Source organism: Aphelocoma coerulescens, chromosome 14 (assembly GCF_041296385.1).
Source record: "Aphelocoma coerulescens isolate FSJ_1873_10779 chromosome 14, UR_Acoe_1.0, whole genome shotgun sequence".
NCBI lineage: Eukaryota > Metazoa > Chordata > Aves > Passeriformes > Corvidae > Aphelocoma > Aphelocoma coerulescens.
The window spans coordinates 16,793,750-16,821,306 of NC_091028.1; the positions used below are offsets into that span (position 1 = coordinate 16,793,750).

The window sequence follows — 27,557 nt, forward strand, 5'->3', positions numbered from 1 at the left end:
CTCATACATCAAAAGTCACAGTAATAAGTTTTGGATCATGAAAGACTAAGGGAAAGTCAATGCAGCTCTTTCATAAAGAAGGAACACAGTGCCCTACTTGGTTCCTGCTCTGTGTGCACTTCAGGACAAACACAGGCAGCTACATGGGCCTTACAAAAGCAGGTTTGGTAACAAATGACAAATACCTCTAAGTAGAGGCTGAGTAACTTGAGCTTTTAAACCTTTGTATCTTGGCAGAACTGGAAGCCAGGATAACTGAACTTACCTCTTGGTCTTTGACCACTCTTTTGCCCAATTTCTAGCCAAACCTGGCACTATTTCCTCTGATTTGTCCTCTTTATTTAATGACCACAAATCCTTGGCTTCCAAAGGACTCCGATAACCCTGAATCATCAACCTGCATTAGAAAGAATTAGCAAATAAATTTAAGAACACTAGAAATGTTTGCATGTATATACAGACACAGATACATAGACACAGTTGCATCTGGCCCCAGAACAGAGCCAGCTCTCCACAAAGATACAGCAAGCACTAGTGCCTGCAGCAACACAGGTCCAGATGCTAAAACGACATCCTCCTGTCTTTACTGGGAGAATTAGACACCAAAACATCTAAGGATCCAGGATATGCCACTGAATTCAAATTTCAGGGAAAATAAAAGAAAGGATGAAGTGATCTCACTTGAAAATCAGCCAGGCACTTAATATTCCCATGCCTGGCAAGCTTCAAAATCATTATTAGCCTTTAATTTCACAAAGTAATTCCTTTCATCTAGTTTTCTGTTGGAACTCTGGCCAAGTACCAGCCACAACTATATACCAGTATTATTTTACATGTTTCTGTGTGTTAATTCACAAATAATATAGCATTACTAAAATTAAGTTAATGGGGAAAAAAGAGCCCATTGGACAAAAAGAGGTAATGGTTTTCAATGTCTTAACCTCTAAATACAGTAAATAATTTCTACCTTCTTGTATTTCCCAAAGAATATTTTTTACAATATTCTTTCATCCAACACACTAAATATATACTGTCAAAATTTAAAGACCCTACAAAGGAAATAAAAAAATATTAATCAAATTTCAAGAAAAAATTGATTTAATCTATGACACAACCAACCAAAACAACCAAAATTACTGTTGCATGATTATTGCCAATTTCACTCTAAAAGCAGGATCCCAAAGTGCCATCTAACTTGAACTGGTGCTTTATGCAGCAGCTTGATCTTACCCAGTGATCCACCAGAATGTGATTCTGGAGAGGAAAGAAGCACTGAACTCTGGACATGGATTCTAAAGGAGAGAAAAAGAAATCAATCCACATACAAAGTAACTAATGCAGGGCCTAAAGAAACAAGCAATGCAGAGAAGATGTTTTTGAAATTCCTTTTGTTCACAGTATTTTTCTCACATTACTAAAACTTTTTTTATTTATGCTGCTGGGAGCTTGTTCAGAAAACACAAGCACAGCGTCAGGGCTGACAGCAGGCTCAACCACTGGGACACAGGAATAGCAGTGCTCCATATCAACAACACAACAAACAGCTGAAGGAATTCTAGAGGCCAGTGCAGGCCAGACAGTCTCTCCAGGTGTCATGTTCAGTGCCTATGTCAATGCAAGGTACGCTACCATATGAGGGCACAAATATGTTAATTGGGTAGTTAATCATGAATGAAAAATTCAGTTCTCCTGTTCTAGCAGTGAAGTGCTAGGACTCCATTGACACAGATGCACAAATAAAAAAAAATGTAAACTCCATAAAAGCACCCCAGAACACCCTTTAGGAGCCCTGCATCTCATTCATCAAATATGTATGGGAAACTAAAGTATCTATACTTAAGTAGCTCAGCACAGCTCCTTCAGTGCACAGCTTGCTCAGGTCCTACACCCAGCACAAAGGCTGGCTCGCTCAGCTGCTCTCCAGGTTCACATCTTCTCCTAATCTGGCTGGGTTAAAAGAGCATTAAGAAAGGCTGGGAGAATTTCAGTGGTATGAAAAATTAATTTACTTGCAGAATTTCTGTGCACATTTCTCTCTTCCCTCTTTCAGAGCTCTGAACAGCATCTAAGGAATGCTAACACCACTCCTTAGGCACAACAAACCACTGGTTTTACCATCAACTATAACTGGAGCAACTCAGATATTCTATCTACAGAAGTTACCAAACATCACTAGAGTATTGCAACTAAAAGAGCCAGAGCCAAGTGTTTCAACCATATGCATTTTTAACTCATGTCTCTGTGGCCTGGCTTCTCCTGTTCTGTGCTGTCGTGCACCGTGTTATAATCCAACTACACAAAACAGAGTGTTGCATTTTCTCTTCTTCATATAACCTTTTCTGCAACTTTTACAAGGAATAATAAAAGTATGTATCAGACAGATGCTTTTGTTTTTTGAAAGGGGATAAGAGTTTCACATCTCCAAAGTATTCAAACACCTGCAGTAAAATGATTGCAAACAAATCCAATACCATCAATTAGTGAATAAATAAAAGTTTTTAAAGTTAGAGAAGGGGAAGGGGACAAAACTTTGAGAGTTCAGCCACTCCTGTTTTCCTGACAGACAGACTTCTACTTCAGCAAATACAGGGAATACTTTCAACTACATCAAATTTTTAAAATATTCAGAACTTTACATAAAATGCTGTATTGCTTTTTTTCCTTTGTATTTTTTTAAATCTACTTGCTGGTGGAAACTCTGAATTTAAGAGCCCACTAGATCTTGTACTACCAAAAACTCGCCTTGGTTTGCATAAAGTGAAAGTTTAAAACATTAAAACATGTTAGATTACTTTTTAAATAATACTACTTTTGATAAAATTAAATACTTATCACACAAATAATTAATAATCCTACTGACTTTCATGCCAGATAGAATGAAGAAAAGTTTTAATGAGTCTGGATTTATGTAATGTAAACAAGATACAAAACACATTGTCTGACTTCTACATACATCAGCATCTACATCTTAAAAATTTCACTGTAGTTTGTTGGCTTAAGTAAACATACACTAAAATTTTACTGAAGACTTACAGACATTTCTGGTTTGGAAATATTTGGCAAAAGGGAATAAAGCAGAATTTAAGACTGACTAACATGATTTCTTTGCTCTTTTCCCCAACAAAATGGAAGGTTAAAATTTGAAGTCTGCCCCGTTTCCTAAAGACACTCCTAGAAATACTCAGAAAAATAAACCACTGTGGTCTCAAAGCACCTTGTAATTACTACAACCATGATCAAAGAAGAAAAGGTTTCCTTACACCCACAGTATCCTGGTCAAATATATTTAACCCCTGAATGAGATGAAAAGAACCAAAAGACAAAGAGGATCCAAAGACTCAGCAATATGCTCCACCTTCCAGGCACACACACACAGACAGTCTGCCATGGCCAAGCAGAGCACCCCTGGCATCCTGGAGACTGGTGGAGAATGTAACTGTGGGATTCAGTAAGTGCAATGGTCATGAACCCTTTCCACAGTTACAAAGGCAGTATTTATTTCCCCCCTCACATATTTCACACTTTCCTTCACCAGTCAGCGTCACTTAACTGCCATCAAACCAGAATTAGACCTTGTATGGAACTGAACTTCCTAAACTCAGCACATCCAAACTCCAGGCAGTGGCGAGTGCCACCCCACCGTGACTCAACATCTAACCCAGAGGTGGTGCAAGGATGATCCAGCACCCCTTGGGTCACTTTAGATCCACACCATAGAGCCGGTATAATTAAGAACACATGCAGAAAAGATCATGTCAATGTAAAATTAGATGTCTACATCCAAACCACCCTCTAACATCAGCTGCTCTTGAATCTGAGCTGATTAAATTTTTACTTGACACAAGAGAGATAGAAACAGAACTCTGATAAAAACAGAAATTTGAACCTGCCCAGGTTCAAAAGCTTTCCCGGTCTAAATTCTTCCCCATGTTCAAATAAAGTGAATCCACATGCTACTGCCTACTGAACATATCAGATAACCAGGAGCACAGCATTTCAAATCACTATTTCCCACCAACTGCCAGCAGCACTACTGAATATAAATACATATAACTTATCCTTCAGGAATGCTATTCAGCAATGAGTGCAACAGTATTTTTGTGCTTTTTTCTTACATACAGCCCTTCCCTTCCCCCAGTTTTGCATGTTATGGGCTTCTTTTGCATCACCAAATAAAAAGCAGAATTTTAATTACTTGTCATCTGGGAGATTATGGCCCTGGAGCTCATTACACAGAATATTACACATGTGATACTACAGACTCACAGGATCATTCACTGTTTCAGAAAACAAAGGTGGTTGCTCTGGAAAACAACACAGGATGAGCTCTACTAATACCAGGACAAAGTAGATGCAGAAGGTGACATAACGAAATGCATCCTCATCAGCACCCTACAAAGGAAGGTAATATTCCAATTAGAATGCTTGAGGAATTTACTTTAAATAACATGTTACGATTAAACAGAAAACAGCTCCTTACTGTAAATTCTGCAAACTAAGTGCTACACTATTCACCCCCCCCATGCAAATTAAAGTCAGTGTCTATTTTGGTAAAGGGAAGGTAATGCGAGGGGAGAGGATGTTAAAGACATATTTATTTTTATTCAGTCACTACCATAAAAATACAAGCATGGATTTCTTATGTAAAAAGTTCTCTTTAACACATGGTTTGTGCCAACACAGCCCCAATTTGAAGTCAGTGCATTCCTTACAGGAGCAAGACATTTATGCACTGGGTAGCAAAGAGTATTGAAAGCAAGTTCTTTAATTAGTATGCACACAGAAGATAAGAATTAGAGGAACAGAATTTAGATTACACTTTGTTCCACTGTGTGCAAAATTCAGAGGTTCTTTCAGTTTTTTGACTGGGACTGATGCTAACACATAAGCCACAGAAATCAAAGCACAGGGATAGATGGACACCCACTCTCAGTAAAATCCCATTCCCAACAGCTGAAGATAAAAGTTGGCTGAAAGTTCCCAAAATTCCCAATGCATCTTAAAGGTTCAAGAAGCAGCTCCACAATTAGTCTGTTATTTGAGGTGGCCTTACTACAGGGCAAATTAGCATAAAAATATTTCATTTTGATTTTGTCCAAGCAGGTGAGATCACACCAGCACTGAACAAAGTGTTTCAGGAAATCCACTGTATAATCAACAGGAAGATGATGTAAACTCCCAGCCAGAGCAGTTTGATATCAAAGATTACACACTTTGAGTGTACTTGAGCAGACACATCCGCTTTCTCCACCAGCCAACCCAATTTTCTTGGCAACTGTTACTACAGTTAAAATCACTATGAATTTCATGAGCATTTCAAAACAGAAGTCATTAATTCTTGCTGCTTTTGCTGTTACAACCCAAGGAATGAAGGTACACTAAATGAATCATTAACTGATTTGACTGGCATAATTACCAAGCAACTACTTTATCACTGCAGCATTTGGGATTATTTTCAACTGAATGAGGCTAAAAAACACTTACCATATTTAAGGCATGTTTTACTTTGGATATAAAAACCACTGTGGCACATAACAATGAGATGAACCAGAAAATTGTCATTACACCTGAAGACTGGACCCCTTTTATTCTTTCATATTGTATTAAAAATGTGGCCAGCAACTGTAGACAAATAAGATGAAAACATATTCACAAATTTTAAGTTTTACAATAGGTTATGCACATATAAAAGGTACTGTGCTAAAGTCTGCTTATTTAACATTTCTAATCCAGTATCTCCCAGATCTTCTAAACCCCTGAAATTTTAAGTGTAATTCAAAAATACATTTAAATAGGAAATTCTCTGTATCAGTAAAGATAAGGAGTGGACAAAAAAGGGAAAAGAATATACATTACATAGAAATAAACAGTCACATACACAAAAGTACTGTCAAAAGCTGCCAATCTTTTACTTCTTTACTTTTCTGGTAATTAAAGAATTACAGCACTGTGAATAATACCAAAATGGTGTTATTGCTTAAACCTTTGCACGGACAATGGCTGTGCAGAAGAACTTACCATTGTTATACCCAATACTGTAGGGCTAATGAGAAAAAATGGAGCTCGAAAAATATTTTGACTTCTTTCCCAGAAAGAGTAGAAAAGGTCTGCCCAGCAGACTATCCACAGTACTAAGCCCAAAGCCTGCAAGAAAAAAGTGTCTTTAATACATCAGTTCACAAAGATAATGCAGCACAATATACAGATGAACACTAGATGTTACATGTTAGCAGGAGTCATAATCAGATCCTATCGTTTGGGCAATTCTACCATATGCACAAAAGAAAAGCAATTTGGCTTTAATTATTGAATTCCAGCTAGAAGAAAAAAAATTACTGATTTTTAATACCATGTAATTCAGTCTATCATGAAGCAGAAAGCTGGTCAATCTCACTCCTGAATAACAGATTGCAGAGCCAAAAACCTCTCTAATACACTATGTTATTCTTCTTAATAAAAGAAGAATAAAAGTCCTTCTTAAAACTTTGCACTTATTCTACAGGGAAGAAAAAATCCAAAACCATTAAGTACCTGTTTCACAACTGAAGTGGAATAGAACACCTGCAGCAGCTCTAGAAATGTATACTGTGTAATTTAAGAAGCTGGCAGGATAATAAATTCTTTTTATGATAGAAATATGGGCTTTGAGATTGAGTTGCCTTAAAATAGTCTTCTCCAACTGGTCTTTAAAAGGATTTGCATGTTTGTTGCAATGCCAGGGTAGATTTCAGAAAGCCTGATAAAAGGGCAATGGAAACAGGAAAGGCTGGGAAATCAAGCACAAGCAGAACAAATAAGTTATACCTGAAGTGTGCACATGGGTCAGGACTGAGGCTCAAAAAAATACAGCGCTAAAACATAGCTGAAAATAGATTCCAATTTCAAAACAAGCCTGATAAGTTCTGATTTTGTTCAAAGACTCACGTACCGTTTTGGCTTTGTTAAGGTTTGACACTTGAATATACCCCCTGTCGTGACGGCGAAGGTACAGGGAGTACACTGGGAAGCAGAGCCACAGGTAAATGCAAGGAATCCAGACCAGGACTGTGTTCTGAAAGCATGGGGTGAAGTCTGGATCTTCTGTGTGCCATGTCAAATTCCAATCCTGGGGCAAGAAAACAGGCTAAGTTACAGACAAAGCCAACACTGAACTTCAGTATTTGAAAATCAGAAATAGGGACTCAGAATAAAAAAATCCACAACAAGGCACAGAACCAAGTTAAAGGCTTACCCTTGCAGCTCATTTCCTACTCAACAAGAGAATGTAAATTGACATAACTCAATGTTTTCCTACTTCTCTCAACACAATTCTCAAACCCAAGATAAATCACCATATAATCGAACCAAAACTGATGCTCACAGTAATAAAAACGTAACTGTTTTAATTACTGGCACAAGGACTATTCACAATGACAGACTATTTAGTAGTAACGTGAGTTTTCATACCATATTTACAATTGCTCTGAGTTAGGAAAATCTCTTGCAGCAAATTTTACCTTAAAATCACTGACCTTGCCGAAAAATTATCACATGCAACACATTCTCTCAAGTGCCATAGATTTTTGACTCTCCAATCGAATAATCCAATGCACAATATTGCAGCTGCAGATGGACTGCAATATTCAACAGCCAAAGCTTTGCTCCCTGGCTTCTGTTTAAAAGTCACTGAGCCAAGAGCAGCAGTCCCATGCCCAAAGGCTTGTTGACTATAGTGTTAACTTTTCAGTGGCAAAGCATTTTTTCAGACAGTTGCACAGCTTACACTACACAAAACACCAGTACCACTACTGGGACATAATGACAGCCAGTAATCCTACTCCTCTGTAAAAGCCTGAGCTGGTCACTGAAACAGGTGCCATTGTCCACATTTTATAGATGAGGAAACAGAACCAAAAGGAGCTGTAGTGCCTGTTCCCTCTATTCCAACATCAAAGCCGAATGCAGATCCCACTGCCCAGAATCACCACTTTGATCCTTGTTTATCCCCATCTTCCACTGAATAAACAGCTTCAAACACAATGACAAAGAGAACATAGATCTAAAGAGCAATGGAAGATACATTTTCCTTCCCCATTTCCCTCGATTTCTTTCAGAATCTAGGATTTCTTTCTCAGCTAGATACAACAGACAGTACACACAGGACACTCAGCTGTTATTTTTCTCCTCTAATTCCACAGCATTCTAAAAATTCTTCTCACTTTGTATCATTTTTAATTTTTCATTTTTAGAAAATCTCTGAGCTTACTACAGCCAATTCAAGGGAATTAACACTGGTTGAACATAAGAATGCCCAATTATGTTTGAATGTATCTGTGTAGGGGTCACACAAGTAGTTCGTGACAAGGCAGCGGCTGTGAGACGCTGTGAGCAAGCCACACGCTTATTAAGTTTCCTGACTGCATAACTCATCAGAAATTTCAGCTGAGTCATCCTTACATTTAGCCACCACACAAATGTTTTTGGCTTTCTAAGTCCCAGCTGCTCTACTCCAGCACAACAGCCAAGAAGAAGTCTCATGACTCTGCAGAACAGTTTACAATTCACAAATTAAGACAGTGTAAGATTATACAAGTAAATCAACAGGATGTAATCAGCTTTACAAGAAACAAACAAAAGCATTGACATCTTTTTATTGAGTAAACTTTTGGAGATCTATACACAGTTTAGAAAGTTGTTAACTTCTTTTTCAGTGTTTTTAAATGCTTGTTATAAAATGAATCTAGCAAATACCAGCAAGGTCAGAGAGCAGGTAACACACATCACTGACATGTGGCAAAATAAAAGCAAGAAGTGCTGTATGCACGACTACTATGCATATTGGCTGGAGGATATTCTAAAAACATGTGCAACCTTTCATTTGACGCTCATATTTACAAGTTATCTGGAGGTGTTTGTTTCTGCATAAAAGGCAAGAGTGTACAATGCAATGGTACTTCAGGGTTCAGAACAGAAAGATGGGACAAATGGATAATTTTGGGCAAGACTACTGCTAGAATTTAACAGCAACATCAGTTCTTTCATATGTTTCCAGGATTTCATCCAGAGGCTGTTGCTATCAAGTAGGAGCATGCTTAGCTTTAAAAACACTTCTCTGTACAAAAGAAATGGCAACACAGAGGTGAGACACAGAAGTCCCTTCCATTTTACATTCATTTCAGGTGGCAAAAGGCAAGGAACACATGAAGAGAAGAGACAGCAGTGTTTTTCCTGCTGCTTCCCCAAGTGCAATTCCCTCAGGCGGCATCTACACAAGGCAGTAACAGACAGGAACAGAGCTGCAGACCAATAATTGCTGCTGAGTACCCAATGTCCTCACAGGACCCTTCCACTCAGGTTCACACGTGCTGGGTCACGGCTGCCCTGCAGACTGACCAGCAGCTACTGGAGTTTCCCAGTTAACACCAGCCCAAAAGGCACTGGGGCCACCGGAGTGACTCCCCCAGCAGGCCATGGACTGTCTGTAGGACACATTAGCAGCAGACTCTCAGTCTGAACTGAGCTGTGATAGCCCTCAGTGGACAGCGTCAAGAGGAACTCGATCCATTACAAAAGGCAGGCATACCCCAAGTTCTGCATGGAGGACACCACAGCTTCAGAAGACTCCACTGCAGTTAGAAAACACGTGACTCTCATCACGAAACCAGCATGCATTCACATTTAAATTACGGGTTCACTTACACAAGTCTAGACTACTTCTGCCAGTGGAAAATACATGCTTCTCCTTTGCTTTATTTAAACCCAGTTTCAGTTGTTTTTTTCCATCACAAACAAAAATTCTTCATGGAAAAATGCAGAAACATTCACTGAAGCAGACCTTTGTATTTAACAGACATTAATTAACAAATTAATGACATTTTTTCTGACTCAAGTTTTAGAAACACTATTTTAGCAAGTTCTATTACAACATGAAGTTACTCCATTTTTCTCAGTTCAAAGATTAACAATTTTCACTCTGACTGATCAGTTAACTCTTCTACTTTGCAAAGTCACATCAAATGACAGAGATACAACTACTGAAAACCTACCCAAGCTAGCAGCCTCCTGCCATAAAGGACGAGGAGGAAAAAAGGGGTAAGGTCTATAGCTATTAGAATGTATAATTTGGAAGCAGCCTTTATTTTAAGCTGTGACTGCAGGAACCCACTGGAGAAGAATCAGCCCAATCCTTGTTCCTTCCTTGGTAGATGCTGGGAGAGTAGAGATACACTGTTGGCTTAGTTTTAGTGTAGTCCAGAAGAACCCTATCTCAGATGTTAAATAGTTGCAGATTAGTTTTTCTTTTCAGAAGTTCCTTAACAGTTTTAAAGTTTCCCAGAATAGCAGATGGGTATTTTTAAATTTACCTGACCTATTTCTCAGTTTTCATTTCTATCATCAGCAGTATGGTTCAAAAATACCAGTCCACAGTTTTAGTGCCCTGTAGCATGTTTTCTCTCATGGCACAAAAAAGCTTCCTATCACATCTGAAATGAAACCGTCTGTCTACAAGAAGGGCACAAAAAATGCTTGGCATTCCCCAGAATCAAGTGGATCTATTCACAGGTAAACCACTATTTAACAGTGCATAAACCCTAGGAAAATTAATAATTATACTAATTCCTGTCTAAAATTTCAGGAACAGGCAAGATAAAAACATTGGCAGAAGAACTGTAAGACAAAGTTGCAACACAAAAGACCAGTTATTCTGCCTTTGCTGAGGGAAGACAGACCAAGGGCAATTGCATGCCTCCAGTATGGCTAATCTGAGGAATAACAGTATTTGATGCTGGCTGCCTCTCCTGGCAGCCAGGAAAGGCTGTCAAGCGAGCAGCCAGGGGTTGCTTGTTCTCACATCAATAATCCCACTTGACCAACAGCACATTTTAAAATTCTCATTGGCAGAAATGGAGAGACCCAAATTGCTCAGTTTCATGCCTGCTGTGTGCAAGTGTGCTGGACGTGCAGGCTGCTAGCCACACTGTTAAACCCACCTGCACGAACCAAATTGTGATTCAGAAGTGACTTAAAACATTACCACACACCTGTGTAAAAAATGAAATTACAAAACCACACTGGAATCTTAACATCATGGTCAACACTTACTCCTTCAAATGGAGTTTGACACTGACATTGTGTACCCACTACTTCAATATCACCCACAGAAGAAGCACCTCCCTTGTAATACCAAGATAAAGCTTCTCAATCTTATCTCCCTAACAGTAAAAAGGACTTTTTGTTTAATGCAATGTTTACATTTAGTTGAGTGAAAGTAATTAGCTCTCTCAGGCACTAATACTGTAATTGCAGCTGACAACTTTCATTATAATAGTATCATCACTTTCCCACTGAAATAGGAAGTCTTACAATCTGCCAGCTCTCTAGATACAGGATTGAAAAATTCCCCAGTGTGGCACCTATAAACCCATGACCTGACTGAACCACTCTCTCTCAGTGTAGGATAAAAGCCAATAGCTTCATGGCATTTATCTAGGACAGCAAATTTCCTGCCTCTCCCCAGATAGGAGATTTGGCAGATCTGGCTGAGCATACATCTTCAGAGGAGCTGCATCAGTGCACAACAGGGAGGGGGGTAGAGTGCAGAAAAGGACCTCTTTTTTAAAGCTGCTTTAAAGGAACTCTGACCTTGCTTTAAAAGTCCCTCATACCTGATATGGCATCTTTGTTCTGCCATTCATATTTTGGAGTCAGATCATGAAACCTGTATTGAAGCTCACCATTTGTCTAAGAGCATATTTAGAATGGAGCCTAAACAAGCATGATCATGGCACAATCTTCACCAGCATCACATTTTCTCTGCTGTGCTTACTGTTCAGGCTACATCACAGGGAGTGACAAGTTCATAAGACAAGCAACAGATATTTGTACAAGAAAAGTACTCAAGAACCCCTAAAAAAGCAGCAGGAACACCCACACCTGCAGCTCTCCTGTCTCCTCACAGCAATATTCAGAGAAACAAGCAGTAGACAGTAACAAAATCCATAAAAGTGGTAAACAAATCACAAAAGGAGACATATGACATTCAAATAACCATCACAAACTTTCTATTTATGTGTTTTTAAGTCCTTTGAAAATATTATACCTATTATATTGAAATTATTTTGAAAGAAAGTACTACTTCCATTAAAGGATCCACTGGCTTTAGAATCAAGTCCAGATGAAGTAGCACAATATATGTGGACAAATATCTTTCCACATTAGCTGACATTTATTTCCTCTAGCTTTTTTCCTTAAAAAATAGGAAGTCACCCAAAAGGCACAGACCTCTCCTGTGACACAATGTAGCTGTTTTTCCTGCAACTAAGGTTAGTGCAGAAAATAAAATGGTACCTTTGTGGTGGTGCATACACTGACCCCGTGCTGTACTTATATAAAACTTTCAATACACTGCCAATTCCTTTAGAGTCTGTGCTAACTACATAAAATTAAAGTTTTACTGTAGCATCTAATGGTGTACTCTGCAAAACAGGAGGCAGAAGAAAAATTTAAGACACTTATACAGGTTTTACAATAATACTTTTCTAACAGTTTTTTTTTACACACTTGATGAAAGAAAGGCAGCAGTGATATTTTTTTTATTTTTGGAAAACATAAACCCAGGATTCTACTAAAAAAGTAAAAGCCACACAACCAAATACTTGATCTCATTCCCAGATCTCCACAGACTCTAGAAACTACTTCTGCCAGGAGAAATTGTGGAATTATGCTTCTGCATAGAACTATACCACTTACCACAGGCAACGGAACAAATGAACAGTGTGAGCCTGACTGCCAGTTTGGGAAGAGACTTCAGCACTTCCCTGCATGGGCTCATGTGAGGATAGGTGCTCATATCCCCACACAGTCCTCAGACCTTTCTTCGGGCCAGTAACAGCCCAATTAGATCAATAAGTTTCTGCCTTTTTGTTATTCTACTGCCACAAAGGTGAAATAAGAAATGTTAATGGTAACTACCACATTGAGTTTTAAGAATTAGATTCAGATTTCCAACCCTCATGGAGATCATATTCACCCACAAAAAAAAGCATAGTTTGGAGTTTTCTTTATTACTACAGGAGAACTGAACTTACCAAGCAATTCTGGACTTATCACAAAACCATGAATGGAACAAAACTCCTGCTACTAAACATGAAGCTCATTGGTTAAAATGCTAGTAGGAGTCAGGGAAGGAAAGAACAAATAACTGTTTAGCAAAAGCTCAAAAAATACAGGTCTCCAATTGAGGTTTTGACATGCAAGTCCTGGGTCTGAATGAAGAGGCTTAAATCATTCATAAGCAAGTCTTTTAGCCCAGCTTCCCAAAATAATACATGAAGCTTGAGACCTCAGAAAAGGGAAGACACCATGGCCCTCCTTCATTTCAAATTCTGAAATCTAAGCTTTATTCTTAAAATCTCTTAATGTTGTCAAAGACAAGATTGTTAGAGCAAGAGGTAGAAAAGTGACAAAAAATAATAACCATGTAATAAACAAGAGTCCTAAATTTCTTAATTGTTTATATTAAGAAGAATTAGGGCGGAAAACACCAGTAAGTGTTTGCAGTGACAATAAAATGCCCTTAATTTCTCATATTGTTTTCTATTAGAAATGCTTTTAGCAAGTTATAAATGGTTTTAGTTCTCAACAGTAATGACTTACATAATGCAGATTTGACTTGTTAACACACCCAACAAAAAGCCTCTACCTTCCAATAACTGGTCCTGAACTTAAATCAGGTGTCTGTACCTCCTTGTCCCAAACCAAAACATCAGTATTTCCAAACGTTTACAAAGAGTTGAGATCCTTTATTATAGAATGCACCACATCAGCTGGAGCTGTGTGTAAAATTCCAAGGAAAAAAAGCATGTTTCACTTTTTTTCCCCTTTAGCCTAAAATAAGAAGCAGGTGCTAACAAATTACCAGAGAAAGGAGCACCTGCAGCATTTACAAGAGCTGAGCTTTGTAATCCAGGAAGCTAAAAGCCACCAAACTATGGCTATTTTTTTGTGTGTGTGTCAGAGAAACATCTAACAGATTATATTAGCTCTTGCAAAATTAAAATTTAGCCTCTCTCTACTAACGTTGCACTTCTGTACCCTGCCGTATCTGCAAGTACCATGACAAAACATTTGGCCATTTGACAACAAAATATTTACCACTACTAGTTTCAGAACCAAAGGATGGAGCTTACCCTTCTGCAAAGTTTTTCACTGAAATCACTGTTACCTAAAAGGATACAAGAAAAAGATTCCTGCTCTCCATCTCCTTTTTGCACCAAAAACAGGGCTTCTGCTTAATAATGCAACAGCCTGTACCTTGAGTTCAAATCACTGAGAAGTTTGAACACACCTGGGTAACAATCTTACCTAGGGACTAAGATAAGAACTTAAGTTGGGATAAACTGTATCTGAACCTACCACAGATGCAAAGAGTGAGAAAACAGTAAGGCAAGGAATTCTGACTATTAAAAGTAAGCAAAAGGTCAGTACCCGGCAGTACGCTTTTTAGAGATGTGACCCAGAGTGACTTCAGCACAACCCGGACTGACCTTCACTGGGTCCCAGTATAGCACAGTGTTTCAATGTAAACTGCATTGTAATTGCATGAAACAGCATGAGTTATTCAGGCATTTTGCCGCATTTTTTCCCTCATTTAACTTTTCTGAGCAACTTTGAATTGCCAGCTGTAGAACTACAGATCATCTGTTCAGAAAATCCCCATCAACAACAGATTATCAGGCTTAATTTCCCTGTATTTCCCTTAATTTTATCTATTCTGGATCAAGGGATACCAGTTTCATTTCTAATCTAAGTTTTATTTTTCTATGCACATTTAGACCCTTGTTCATAAATGGAAGAAAGCTGACAAATAAGCCTCTGGCTTTCATCGCCAAAAAACACAACAGCCAAGGCATGAAAATCATGCAGTATACTGTTAATTACAATAAAGCACCATTTTGTGTAAAGGTTTCCGTGTTTAACACTCTGCTACTCCTCTGTTCCAAATGCTGTGCACATATGACCTTCCTGTGTCAGCAAATATAAGCAATTTCCTGATCTGCATACTCTTTAGAAGAGACTAAACTCAGCTGTTATCAAGCTCACCCAGTACTCTCCCACAGCACCTCCAAGTCCCTCCCTCCCGCAGCTTTGCCACAAACACACTGAAAAAGCACTAAAGACATATCCTACAGTGCAAAAAGCTGCAGGGTTCCAAGAGACATGCCAATTTACTGCCTATCTGATGTGTGACAGCATAAGCCACAGATCTTCAGAATATGAAATTGCTCCGTACATAAGAAGACTGCTTTTTCTTCAGAAGTCTATTTCAGTAAAACTACTGGTGTCCTCATGAACAACGTAAGCACAGCAGCTGTTTATGTCACACAGTATCACTTCACAAATGTCAGTAAATAACTGTAATGCATTAAAGAACATTAATACCTTTTTTTAAAATAAAATTCTATCAAGCTACATTATGGATCTCTCCTGCTACAGCAATGTCAACCAAATACAAAATATAATGTCTTTGGACAAACACTAAAAAAATACATTTATTTAGGCAGACAAACATGCCTGAAAGCCTCAGACAGAACTCTACGTAATAGCAAAGGAACCAAAGCCCAGTCCCTCCAAGTTGGTCCCCAGATTTTGCACACGAGGCTCTGCCTCATCTTCACTCATCCAGTCTGTTTTTCTTCTGTAGTTTGTTTTCATACAAAGTGCTAAACCTGGAACAGTATGTGGATACCACTTCTTTACTAACAGTGAAGAGGCTTCACAAAAGCTTTCTGAACCAACAGGGAAGAAATGGGCCACAGTTTACGCAGCCAGAGATACAGCTTGAATCATTACAGGACTCTGGTTTACAAAACAAAACAGAGAAGCTGAAAACTTGCTTTTCTCCTAGAAGTGAATGCAATTACTTGCTTTCAATCATTTCTCAACAACAAAAAGCCCAACTAGAAAACTATGGAAAAAAATTCTGCTAAATTCCCACTGAAATAAAGAAGTTAACTTCTATCTAAATTAACTTTAAAATAAACAGTGTCTGCCTATGAACGACATGACAGGAACTTATACAAATATAAACCATTTATCTCACGTTCCCTTAAGTATAAGCAAGAACCTCAAAAGTTTCAGATGCATATTTGCCACTTCTTTTTCATAAAAGCCCTATTGAAAGCTTTGAAATCTCAGTGTCACAAAAACTGTTAACCTCTTCCTTTAGCAACTTCAAACATGAAAAAACTTCTCTAAACATGGTACTGCGGGCTTTACAAGCTCTGAAAAAAACTGAAACCAAGATTTTATTCAAAGCAAAAACAGCATATTATTTCAAAATGTACACGCACTGAGACCACCAACTGTGCCTGTGCAGATATCTCCAGACATCCAGGTCAGGAGGCCAAAGTGTACAGTGAGTTCTACATCTGCTGTGACACTTATCCTGCTTACCTGGAATCACAGTGTTCCTCACCCTGTTTTACCTCTGGGTTTTTGTGTGCTGGTATTGAAATAAGGTAGACTGCAGTGATACTCTAGCCAAAGCTATCTCAATGTGTAAGGTCACAAAGTTTTACAGCTTGAACGGGCCCTTAAATTCACTGAACTGGAATGCAAGTAGTGCAAAACGTTACCCCAAGTCCACTACAGTTTTTGAAGCTTTTATTGTCATCAACAGCTATCAGTAAATAGTAACTTTATGGTGCACAGCTGGACCTTTCTTTATATTATGGATGGAATATTCATTCCAAGACACTCGGCGATGCTACAGCAAGCAAGGGTTAACAGTATTCATCTAATAAAGGAGTCTGGTTCAAAGGAAGCAAGATGCAGTAAAGTTCTATAAAATAACTACATGCAGTAAAATCTGATTGCAGTGAAGTTAACACAGAGTAGGGGCACAGAGATAGATTAGACAGTGAGAAAGAAAAAAAAGTAATGGAGTGAAGAAGATGGCAATCTTCCTTGGGTTCCTGACCTTTCAAAGTAAGTATTAAATAAAACCAATCTGTTTAATTCTCAGACAAGAACTTTCAACAATAACATTCCTTGGGTGTGCAAACAAGAAAAATCCTGGCCAGCAAAGCCTAAGAAGATTAGTATAGAGTTTTAAGGGTCCATTAGGTCCTTTCAACCACAGTCTCCCCCACAATTTAAAACTGAGTTGTCCACAACTCAGAATCCCCTTTAACAGAAAACACATCTTCTCCTTGAAGCAGAGCTTGCCAGAAATCCCTCTGCTCCACTACCAAAGCTTCAGGACCAACCAAAACAGCCAATGCAACCACCACATGAGCGCAGTAACATGTGCCACTGTGTATCCAGCTATCACCCAGCTCTGACAAGTACAAGAGTGAAGTCCAGAAGCCAGGAAGAACCGCAGCACAATCGCAGGACATATCTAAAAGCCCAGTAAACACAGCATATACATAGACAATTTCTGAAAATCCAGTACAGCTTCAGCTTTAAATAGCAGCAATAATGGAAATGCCAGAAAAAGCAGCAGCAAGAGTACCCATAAGCACCCAAACTGGCATTACTACTCTCCCCTACTGAGAATGATGCAACAACAAAGTGGAAACAGAGTGTTACTTATGAATACAAGTTCAGCATGAAGGAAGATTTTTGCAAGCACATCTAACTCCAACTCAAGTGCACAATTGTTCTTCTCCAGGATCAGAAGAATCCAGAAATCAAACCACACCCATAGGATCTTTAGCTGGAAGAAATTAAAGGCAGAGTCCATGTGATCTGGAGAAGGACGACAAATCGCAAACCATTGGGAATCAGTGCAACTAGTGGAAAAAATGTATGGAGTAGTTTTTACAAAAAAACCAGAAATGGCTGTAATAGACATGAGAACAGTTTTCCTAATAAAGGAATCTGCTGTCAGAAATCCTATATAAACTAGTTGCTTCCAACATCCTAAGTGTAGTTCTTGTGTCTACCTGATGTTACAATTCCACAGCTCAAAGGATGAGCTGGCAGCTCTTTTTCACAATCCTACTACTCTCTCAAGTCAGTTTTTCCATAGACTAATTCTGAAACATGTATTTTCTTAGCCCTTCAAATGAAAAGTCTCATTCCAGGGGAGAGAAAAAAATATGCATAATGACAACTCATCATATAGCCAGTTCTGAAAAAGCTGAGAAATAGGAGAAAAGTGATATTAGTATAAGCAATGTAAAAGTAAGTCAGCCGAGTCACTTTTGATCAGTTGGAAAAAACTAATTGTCTTAGTCTCGATAATTTTAAAAATATCTGTTCAGTAATACCCTAATGGTTCTTGAGACAAACAGTACAGTGGTATTTGTTGAGATATCTATTTTATTTTTTAACTAGTAAGGCAGCTCATTAGCTCAAAACTATTTTGCAAATATCTGATGAATACACAAGTAGCTCTTTCCCCTCTGCTGCCTTCAGTTTTCCCAACTTCCAGCTCTTCCCTTCCTCCACACAACCTCCTTCTACATACAACCAGTTTGCTCCTGAGATGTATTTTCCCTCCGGTCCTGCTCTCCCAGGTGCCTCGCTGCTGCCAGGACCCGCGTGCACCGCACAGGAACCCGCGTCTCAGCTGAGCAAGACCCCATCGCAACGTCCCCACATCGCTCACCTGGGCTCAGCTGGCTTTCAGTTCACACACAGCACCTGCGCTCACCACTCTTCGTGAAGGAAGAGCGAAAATACTGCTGTACAAGCATGCGATAAAGCTGCATAAAGCGTGTCTGTGGCCTCCTTCAGAGCGGGCACCGCTCTCGTGTGACGGCAGCCGTCAGGCACCGTTATTGTTGTTACCCGCACGGCCCCGAGCAACGCAGCCAAGCGGCCAAACGCGTGGGCAGAGACCTGCTCCGGCCACTCGGGAACTCGTTCCCAGTCTCCCGGGCAGGCACCCCCTCGCCAGTTTTCCCCTCCAAGCATCTCCCTGCCGGAAACCCCGCGCACGAGGGGCGCCAGCACCCGCCGCGACCCGGCCGGAGGGACATCGCGCCCAGGCGGCGACCACGAGCCGCCGGCACGGCCCGGCCCCTCCGCCGGCCCGGGGCCGCTCCGCGGCGCACCGCAGCCGCCGTGCCCTGCCCGGGGGAGCGCCTGCACCGCAGGCTCCCGCTTCCCCGCTGCCGGGCGCAGCCCCCTCGGGCTCCGCCACCATCCCCGTCCCATCCGGCTCCTCGCCATCCCTCCGTGCCGACACCGGCAGCCGTCGCCGAGCCGCGCCGCCGCGGCCCCATCCCGTCGCTCACCCAGAAGGGCTCAGAAGCGCCCACACTGCAGAAGCTCTCGATCCCCATGGGGCGCGGCGACGCGACCGCGAGCTCCCGCAGCAGCGCTTCCCCGTCCGCAGCTCTCCGTGCCCGGGCGGCGGCGGACGGGGCCGGGCCGGCAGCGCCAGCTCGGAGCCCTGATTGGCTCCGCGTCACGGGGATGCCGAGCCCGTCGCCGCCGCCGCCCGCGCTGCGCGGCCCCGCCTCGGTGCGGCGGGGGCGGGCGGGCGGTGCCGCGTGCGGGTACCGGGGCTGCGCCCGCGAGGCCGGGGGTGAGCGCGTCCCGCGGGGCCAGCAACGCCTCCCCATCCGGGGCGGACGACGGGCCCAGGGGCCTCGGCCAGAGCCCAACGCGTACCTTTGTTCAACGCAGAAATGCCCCGTACTCGGGGCGAAATCGCTGCCCTCGGAGCACCGCAGCCGCGCCCGCCTGCCCGGCAGCCCCAGCAGCCTCCAGGGTCCTGCGCCTCCCACCCGCACCGGACCTGCCCGCCGAGCCGGGCCGGACCGGAGCCAGCGGCGGGCATGACGGCATCCCCCTCCCCGTGGCACTGCTCCGGCCCCTGGGTGCAGGGTCCCCACGTATCCCCCGAGGAGAGGTACCGCAGTGCCCCGCTGGCACCCGGGCCCCGCGGCACTGAGCCAAGGCACCGTCCTCGGGGAAGGCCCCAGGGAAAGCCTAAGCTCACCTTCAAATAGCTCACTTCTCAGCGTGAACCAGTTACACTGGTTTCATGCCCTAAACTAGTTCAAGTTGACTAGCATGAACAGAACCAAACAACTACATCCACAGCCAGGTTCGCATCAAAATATGTACTAGTTGAGCTAACTGCACAGCCCTGTGGTTGCGCTGGGTTGTGTCTCACGCTGCACTCTTCACATCCTATTTAAAATGCATCAGTTAAATCCAGTCAGCTCGCCTGACTACTGCACCAGAATAGACCAGCTGGAGTATGGTGGTACGTATGTAGGAATGGCATCATATGCTGCAGGAAATAGCAGGGTGGTTACATAGTACTCTACAGTAACATCAGAAATCTTTAATCACACAAATGTCAATTTAAAATGCTTTTGTCCATCCAGGGCAATTACGGTAATGGACAAAGTTGTTAAAAAGAGGTCTCATTTGTTTAACAGATAACTTAAAAGCAGGCATCACACATACCAAAAGTGTATCACAGACTGCTTCTTCACTCACCTGCACTTTCAGAGCTGCAGTTTCAGAGCTGTGCTGGTAGTGGCCAGATTGTCCATCCAACTGCAGTATTTCTGGTCTGTCCCCCTGGATCCCACATTCTCAGGGTGTCAGGTTGAAGAGCAGCAGCAGCTGCATCCAGCCCAACCCTGGGCACATCTGCATTGATGAATGGAGCAGAATCATCACAGAAAGATCAAGCCACACACATTGGGTGTCAGAAGTTCGACGAGTTTGTCAGTTTAGCCCATACCTTAGTTCATAACATGTTAAAATCTTTATAGTATTGCAAGAGAACAGCTGAATGTTCAAGTATGAGTCCCTTTATTTTTATATGCAGAAGACAGTAAATAAGCATGAAGTGAGGAGTTTCTAGAAAACTACATTTTTACCTACATGTGTTTTTCTCAAGATATTATTGTAAGCTAAAAGACTAACAAAATTTAAGTTACACATCCTAAATACTTTTCTCTCAGCTTCAGACTGTCCCAATGTCACCAGTCGTCATGCTCCATGTTAATGATGTTTCTCCTCAAATAATGATCCTTGGATCTCCACCTTAAACTAGTTCTCTTGCAATTAATTCTATTTCCTTGTAAACCAAAGCAAAGTCAAAATACAGAGTAAATAATTAATGTGAGAGGAAGCAGAAGAGTTCAGAAGAAAAATGTAATGGACTCAAAATATTTATTGTGGAGGAGAAAAACCAGAGCTGACACAAGGCCAAACTTGCAGAGATACAGAACCAAGGTCTCAGAGTACCAGGAAGTCACTGAACACGGATTTCACAAACCATTGTTGTAACAGCATCTTTTAAAACACAGATTAATACAAGAAATAGAAACTGAAATCTTGTTTTAAAAGGGGATTCCCTTGCAAGCAGAAAAAAGAACCACACAAAATTCTATATGAACCTTTTTTTGTAGGATACAAATTGAAGCAGGACAGAAAATACAGTGTGGAAAACTGCAACAACTTATCAATGGGAAATCAGGTGTGATAGAAGAGTGACTCACAACGTCATGGAGAAGTTTGGAAGGATACGGAGAAACATGTTTAGACTATGAATATGCCGTAACATTAAACATAAGCAGCTGTTTGTCCCCAGAGTCGCCCTGGGGATCCGGGCAGCAGGCTCAGGGTGGTCGGGGCACGCACTGCTCTGACTCACTGACAGCGACTGCTGGGCTAAGGAAACACATTGACTTCACCATCACTTCTGCTCTTCCTAAATTTTATTTATCGACCTCTACCAGAGATGCTTTGGAAGATTGTCATATAAACATTGCTTTGAGAGGAAATGTAAAAAACAAACAAAACACAACAATCCTGACAACCTCCCCACCCTCCACACTTAAGTCTTGTGAGTCTTGGGCTTTACTGCCTAAGACGACTCACATTTTCCTACAAGCCCCAGCAGGCTGCTCTATCTAGACCATGGCAAACCCAGTTTGTTCACCCACGCCGGCTGCATTTCCTTTGGGAAATACTTAATGCATTGACAAAATAAACACTCTTGACTCATCCCAGCAACACGGAGCACACACACAAGCCTCCAGACACGCCAGGGATCCTCAAGTTTGCAAAACATGCCATATACAGTTACATTTTGGCAAGTCCTTTTCATTAGAAGCTCATCTTTGCCGAGTCCTTTTAATCGACGGTACATCTGTCGGTACAAAACTCCTCCGCCACACAGACGGGAGAAATTCTCTCTCATTTTCCATGTTTCCTTCTCCAATCGTTGACAACTTCTGAAATTACAGAGGGAGAAAGCACGGCAACCCTGGCACTCCGCCCAGCTGGCAGGGCTGGACTGCGGGCGGGCACAGCAGGACACCGAGCGGTAGCTCCATGGGCAGCACGGAGACGCTGCTGATGCTGGTTATTCTATCCGGCACGACCTTGCCCGCTGGCAGCAGAGGGATCCCCTGGGGCTCCCGTTCCCTGAGGGGCCGGGCGGAAGCTCCGGCAGCGGACAGCGCGGATCCCCCGCCCGGCCTCGCGGTGTCCCCTGAAGGAGCTCCCGCCGCCCGGCCCCGCGCTGTTCCCTGCCGGGGTTCCCTGCGGGAGCTCCCGCCCCGGCCCCGCGGTGTTCCCTGCCGGGGTTCCCTGCGGGAGCTCCCGCCCCGGCCCCGCGCTGTTCCCTGCCGGGGTTCCCTGCGGGAGCTCCCGCCCCGGCCCCGCGCTGTTCCCTGCCGGGGTTCCCTGCGGGAGCTCCCACCCGCCCCGCGCTGTTCCCTGCCGGGGTTCCCTGCGGGAGCTCCCGCCCCGGCCCCGCGCTGTTCCCTGCCGGGGTTCCCTGCGGGAGCTCCCACCCGCCCCGCGCTGCCGCCTCAGGGCTCTCCCGCCCGGTCCCGCGCCTGCGCAGTCTGCGCGGCGCCATCCGGGTCCCGGCGCGGTCATGGCGACGGTGGCGGAGCTCAAAGCAGGTCGGGGCCGGGGCTGGGGCCGGGGCCGGCGGCGTCCCGCGGCCACCTGGATGGGTCTCAGAGCTGCCGCGGGCGCAAATGGCGACTGCCGTCCCTCGTGTACTGTGGGCTGTATTCCACTGTACTTAAATATTAAACACATCTTGGTGCAGTAACATCCTACTTCTTAAATTGCCAGAACGTATGCTTGCGATTTAAAAGAAATGTATTTGTGGCTTCTCCGAAGGCTTGCCTTGTATGTGTGACGTGCCTGGCCTGGTGGGTGCTGACACGTGCACAGGTGTGAGTGATACCTTATCGCTGTTGCACTGGGGTTCGCCACAGCTCTCTTTGTATCGGGGTAATTAATGCTGCTGCTTGAATGCGTTTGGCTTTAAATTAACGCGTCTTTTTATGGTGATAGTTTTAAAGGACACCCTGGAAAAAAGAGGAGCTCTTGCCCAAATCAGAGCGAGGATCAGAGCTGAAGTGTTTAATGCCCTGGACGACCAGAGCGAGCCGCGGCCGACGCTGTCCCGGGAGAACCTCCTGATCAATGAACTCATTCGGGAGTACCTGCAGTACAACAAGTACAAATACACAGCATCTGTTCTGACAGCAGGTATTGGCAATGAATTTGTGTCATCACCGTAATAGTAATCAGTGATTATTTGGTTGAATAATTCCATTATATTATGGAATTAGTAAGCGTGACAAGCTACATAATCTTGTCTTCCCTTGGCAATTAATAGGGTACAAATGACCTTTCCACAGTTCTACTTGCAGCATTAAGCCGAATCATTCCATTAGTTTTCAAGAAAACTTACTCTCTGCTCCTTTGCCCTTGAGGTACATTGTTTGACAGAGTAGTTGATGCAAGAGCAAGAAAACTTGATAACAGCCTGCAGACTCAAATTTCTTGAAATGTCTGAGAGTAGTAGTTTAGAGAAAGAGTTGTTTGCCTGATGAATTTATCTTTCTGCTGTAAGACTTCTTTAGTATTTTCCTTAGATTCTTTTAGGGTGAAGATAAAAATTGTAATGTCCTATTGTAAATTTTACGAGTAGGAATCACTAATGCTTAAGTGAGTTCCCTAGAATTACAATACACTGTTAGTTATTAATAGTCTAAAGGGGAGGTGTGTGCTCTTATGCTCTTTTGAAGTTTTCTGTTAATTGGTGACATTTTTCTTACCAGTCTTAAGAATTTCAGGGATTTTTTTCCCAGAATCCGGCCAGCCTGAAGTGCCCTTGGATAGAGAATTTCTTGCCAAAGAGCTGAATATAGTTGAAGATGCAAGTGGAAAATCAGTGTAAGGAGGAATTTTGGAATGTACTGTATATTCTGTATACCAGTATATTTTTCTCTTTAGCGTTATTATAAATCACATATAAATGTTCTCACCAATTGAAATGTGGCTGATCCCATTCCTGCTCTGATGTGCTGGATTCAGCTTCATGATGCCAAACATGGGGCCATTTTCAGACATACTCCAGACTAACACTGAATTCTGCCAACACGGTGGCATTCTCCAGATAGTGTCCTTGCACGCCAGAACACAACTCTCTTACCAGTATGTTCTGCTTTCTACAGAAAGTAGATCTGCTCTTTGCATATCTGTGAGTTGCTGTGTGGAGCAATAAAAAGATTACTGTGAGATTAGATAAAAAGTCACAGTGCTTCAGTACAACTGCATTAAAGAACTGAGGGCTGAAGCAGGTTCAGACATTCAGCATTCTCTGTAGCTTATGCTGTCTGAATCTGTCAGGTGCTTAGGAAGAGCCAGGTTTTAGATGTACCGTGGTGGACTGGCCTATAGCCCACCAAAGTCTGATCTTTTGTGAGTGTGTGGGTCCTTCTGATCCATAGGTGAGAATGTGGATCTCTGCTCTTGTGCATAACACGCTCCATTTCTTCACCTGGAGCTGGAGTTCAGTGGAGAGTGTATCTTAGTCTGAGATTTTTAGGGGACTGCTGGTGTTCAGTGGGAGCTTAGGTCTGTGCTTGTTTATGTCATGATACTTGGCATAATGTGTTTTAAATCATTAAAGACATCTGAACATATTGTAGAAGTAAATATTAAGATCTAAGAATTCCTGGGTAAAGGATGTATTTTTAATGCTCAGTATTTCATAGACTTTACAGACTACTTTTGTAATTTTTCCCTTAAGCAGACCTCTCCTGTATGGAATTCTCTCTCATTTCTTACATGGTGGTAAAGAAGAAAGTACCCAGAATATCCTTCCAAAAGTGTCTTTGATGAATTGTCCAAAGCAGAACCTTGGCAAACCACCTACTGAGAGAAATCAAAAAGGTGGGTGCAATGTCATTTTGCAGAACTTTTATCTGTGACTAGATTTCCTATACCATGCATATGCTTATAAAAGCACAAACATGCAGCTGGACACAGTGTACCTCCTCCTCTGTGCAAGGAATGCTTTCATCTGACACCAAATAGCTGTGCCATTTCCCTAAAGGTTCAACAGGCCAAATTCTACTCCCTTATACTACTGCAAATCTGAAAAGGGTCAGCTAAAGACAGTCTCACTACATTGGCAATTTAATACAAGATTTTAACCAAAAGTCTCAATAAAATATATTAAATAGTTGGCATATCTCTGTTTCTTATCTGGGCTAACCTAATTTCTTTAGAAAGTTCTTAATTCTTTAGCTGTCAGTTCTTTATATGGGCATAAACCTTTTCTGAGAACCTAATTCATATCCCATTTCCCACAAAAGCTTAAGCCCAAAGTTCATTGCTCTGTAGTAAACACTGCTAAATGTTATTTGCCCTTTCTGGTCTGCTTTCAGACTGGTTACAATTAATACCACCTAAGGTAGAGAATGAAAAGGTTAATTGGTCCAGTTTTTTCCTTCAAAGAGTCTGCTTGGCATATTGCTTCATTTTTTACTGTGAAAATTTATTACTGTCCTGTTAATACTATGAACTATTTGGTTTGTATCCAAAAATTTCAAAAGTATGAGGCCTGGGATGTTACTGACATCTAAAAAGTGTGAGAATTACTAACAGTTTTTAACAGTTAATTCATTGAGACAATGCTGTTTTTCTTCTGCCAGAAGAGGGGGCTGAAGAAACAAAATTTCCATACCAAAACTCTATAAATTACCTCTTTGTTAGAAAACAATTATTCCTATCAGAAATTTCTCCATGTTTTAAAACAAACTGAGTATATAGGAAAATTGTTTTTAAAGTATACTTTTGTTTCTACTGACTGCAGGATCACCCTGCCCTGTTGACTCCAATGTAACTTCACATGGAGATTTAATTGGTTACTGTTAGTTACAGAAGTCAGGATTAATCATAAGACACAATAGCATATTGCTTTTAAAACACAAAAAACCATGCAAGTTTTAAGGCTTTGAACCTTAAGTCAATATATTCTGAAATTACTTTCTGCATGTGTTTGTGGAGTATATTAGTGGAGACCTAAAGGCAGTGGGTTTAAAATACTAATTATCCAGCTCTTTTAATTAGGCTGCATATTCAGGTAGTCAAGTCCATTCATAAACTCAACCTGCCAAGTCTCCTATTTAACATCTAACTTGCTTTTGCTTATTTAGGTGTATGAGTATTCCAGCAGGCTGGGGATCCTGATAAAAGGTGTGGAATATGGTGTTTCTTTAGCTCATTCAGTACAGCTGAGTTGGAAGTTGTCTGAAATCTAGTGATTCAAAGCTTCATGGAAACATTCATTTGTAAAATTGCCTGGGTTCTCTATGATGATATGGTGTATCAAAGTTGATAATAGTAGAAGATAGTACTCACACCTTGGACCTCCAGATGCATGAGAATATTTTTGTCTGTGTTCGTTTTCAGACAGAATTCCAGAACCAGGAAGGATGGCTGGCACGAGCATCGAAGAGCCTCTTATTTTACGAAGTATAAAGAGATGATATCTTTCATTTGCTAATTTCTCCTATCAGGGTCTGTCGGATTTAATTTAGGACATTCTTCATTGCATAAATTTCTCCAATAAATCCAATGGGACCATTTTAGTTTGTAACATCTACTCATGAGACAGGATCACAAGGTCATACTTACTGTCAATTTAAAAAATGTTGGCAAGGCTCTTTCTTTCCTCAGTGCTGATAGAAGGAAAACTGTCTAGGGAGTCACATCAGTGAATCCTGTGTCTAGAATTGCACCTGAATATACTGGGTTTGTCCAATAATTTTTTATATAATAACTTATAATTTCTGCACTTGTATCCTTGTGTGTTTTTCCTGTGCTTTTGAATAAAATTTTTCTATTTTATTCTGTGTGGTAGTTTGAGAGTGTTCAAACTAAACATTTTAATAATTCATTTTAAAAAGAAGCTGCAACTTTAAGATAATAAGGGAAAAATAAATTTTTAATAGAAGATTGAAGTGATTTAGAGGGATAGTTGTTTTTAATTCTCTGGAAATGAGGACTATATTTATCTTCATGCCAGCAAACAAACGAGAGTAAGTTTTTTCCATCTGGAGTTGCTATAAATTGTACAGTGTAACACTGGGTATATGGGAGGGGAAGGAACTTCTGGGGTTTTTTCCCAAACAACATGAAACTCAGTCAGGCAAAGCTAAAAATAAAGTTGATAGTAGATTACAGATTCCCAGAACTCTTTTTTAGCTAAGGTATTTACATCGTTTTGAAATGGTAATTTATTTTAAAAGCCAAACTTGCAGGGGTACATAAGA

General features: G+C 41.5%; 2 protein-coding genes across 11 annotated transcripts in view; one reads left to right on the forward strand and one right to left on the reverse strand.

Annotated features, from left to right (window-relative positions):
- Positions 1-19,559, reverse strand: part of LOC138118903 (multidrug resistance-associated protein 1-like) — a 48,373-nt gene extending 28,814 nt beyond the window's left edge. The window contains 10 exon segments of the mRNA XM_069030224.1: positions 266-397; positions 1,231-1,292; positions 4,267-4,392; positions 5,485-5,622; positions 6,019-6,144; positions 6,929-7,105; positions 19,230-19,337; positions 19,339-19,413; positions 19,415-19,480; positions 19,482-19,559. Coding sequence (XP_068886325.1) covers positions 266-397; positions 1,231-1,292; positions 4,267-4,392; positions 5,485-5,622; positions 6,019-6,144; positions 6,929-7,105; positions 19,230-19,337; positions 19,339-19,413; positions 19,415-19,480; positions 19,482-19,559 — 1,088 coding nt within the window.
- Positions 19,560-20,816: 1,257 nt separating this feature from the next.
- CEP20 (centrosomal protein 20) lies at positions 20,817-27,132 on the forward strand. 10 transcript variants are annotated; one of them, XM_069030044.1, is made up of 5 exons: positions 22,778-22,877; positions 23,281-23,478; positions 24,054-24,168; positions 25,028-25,170; positions 26,695-27,132. In XM_069030044.1, the coding sequence occupies exons 1-5, from the start codon at positions 22,850-22,852 to the stop codon at positions 26,769-26,771; spliced, it is 561 nt and encodes a 186-aa protein (XP_068886145.1). In that variant the 5' UTR covers positions 22,778-22,849; the 3' UTR covers positions 26,772-27,132. The 10 variants fall into 10 exon arrangements, with proteins under 10 accessions (XP_068886151.1, XP_068886145.1, XP_068886149.1 ...); XM_069030048.1 differs by having other exon boundaries at positions 24,084-24,168; XM_069030049.1 differs by having other exon boundaries at positions 24,084-24,168; positions 25,031-25,170.
- Positions 27,133-27,557: the final 425 nt, after the last annotated feature.

What these genes read in the sequence shown, in the direction of transcription:
- CEP20 (XM_069030040.1), top strand. Translation starts at nt 22,928, where the DNA reads ATGGGTCTCAGAGCTGCCGCGGGCGCAAATGGCGACTGCCGTCCCTCG. An exon ending in AGCATCTGTTCTGACAGCAG is followed by an intron (nt 23,479 to 24,053) that starts GTATTGGCAATG and finishes TTTTCTTACCAG; the next exon opens with TCTTAAGAATTTCAGGGATT. An exon ending in TACTGAGAGAAATCAAAAAG is followed by an intron (nt 25,171 to 26,694) that starts GTGGGTGCAATG and finishes GTTCGTTTTCAG; the next exon opens with ACAGAATTCCAGAACCAGGA.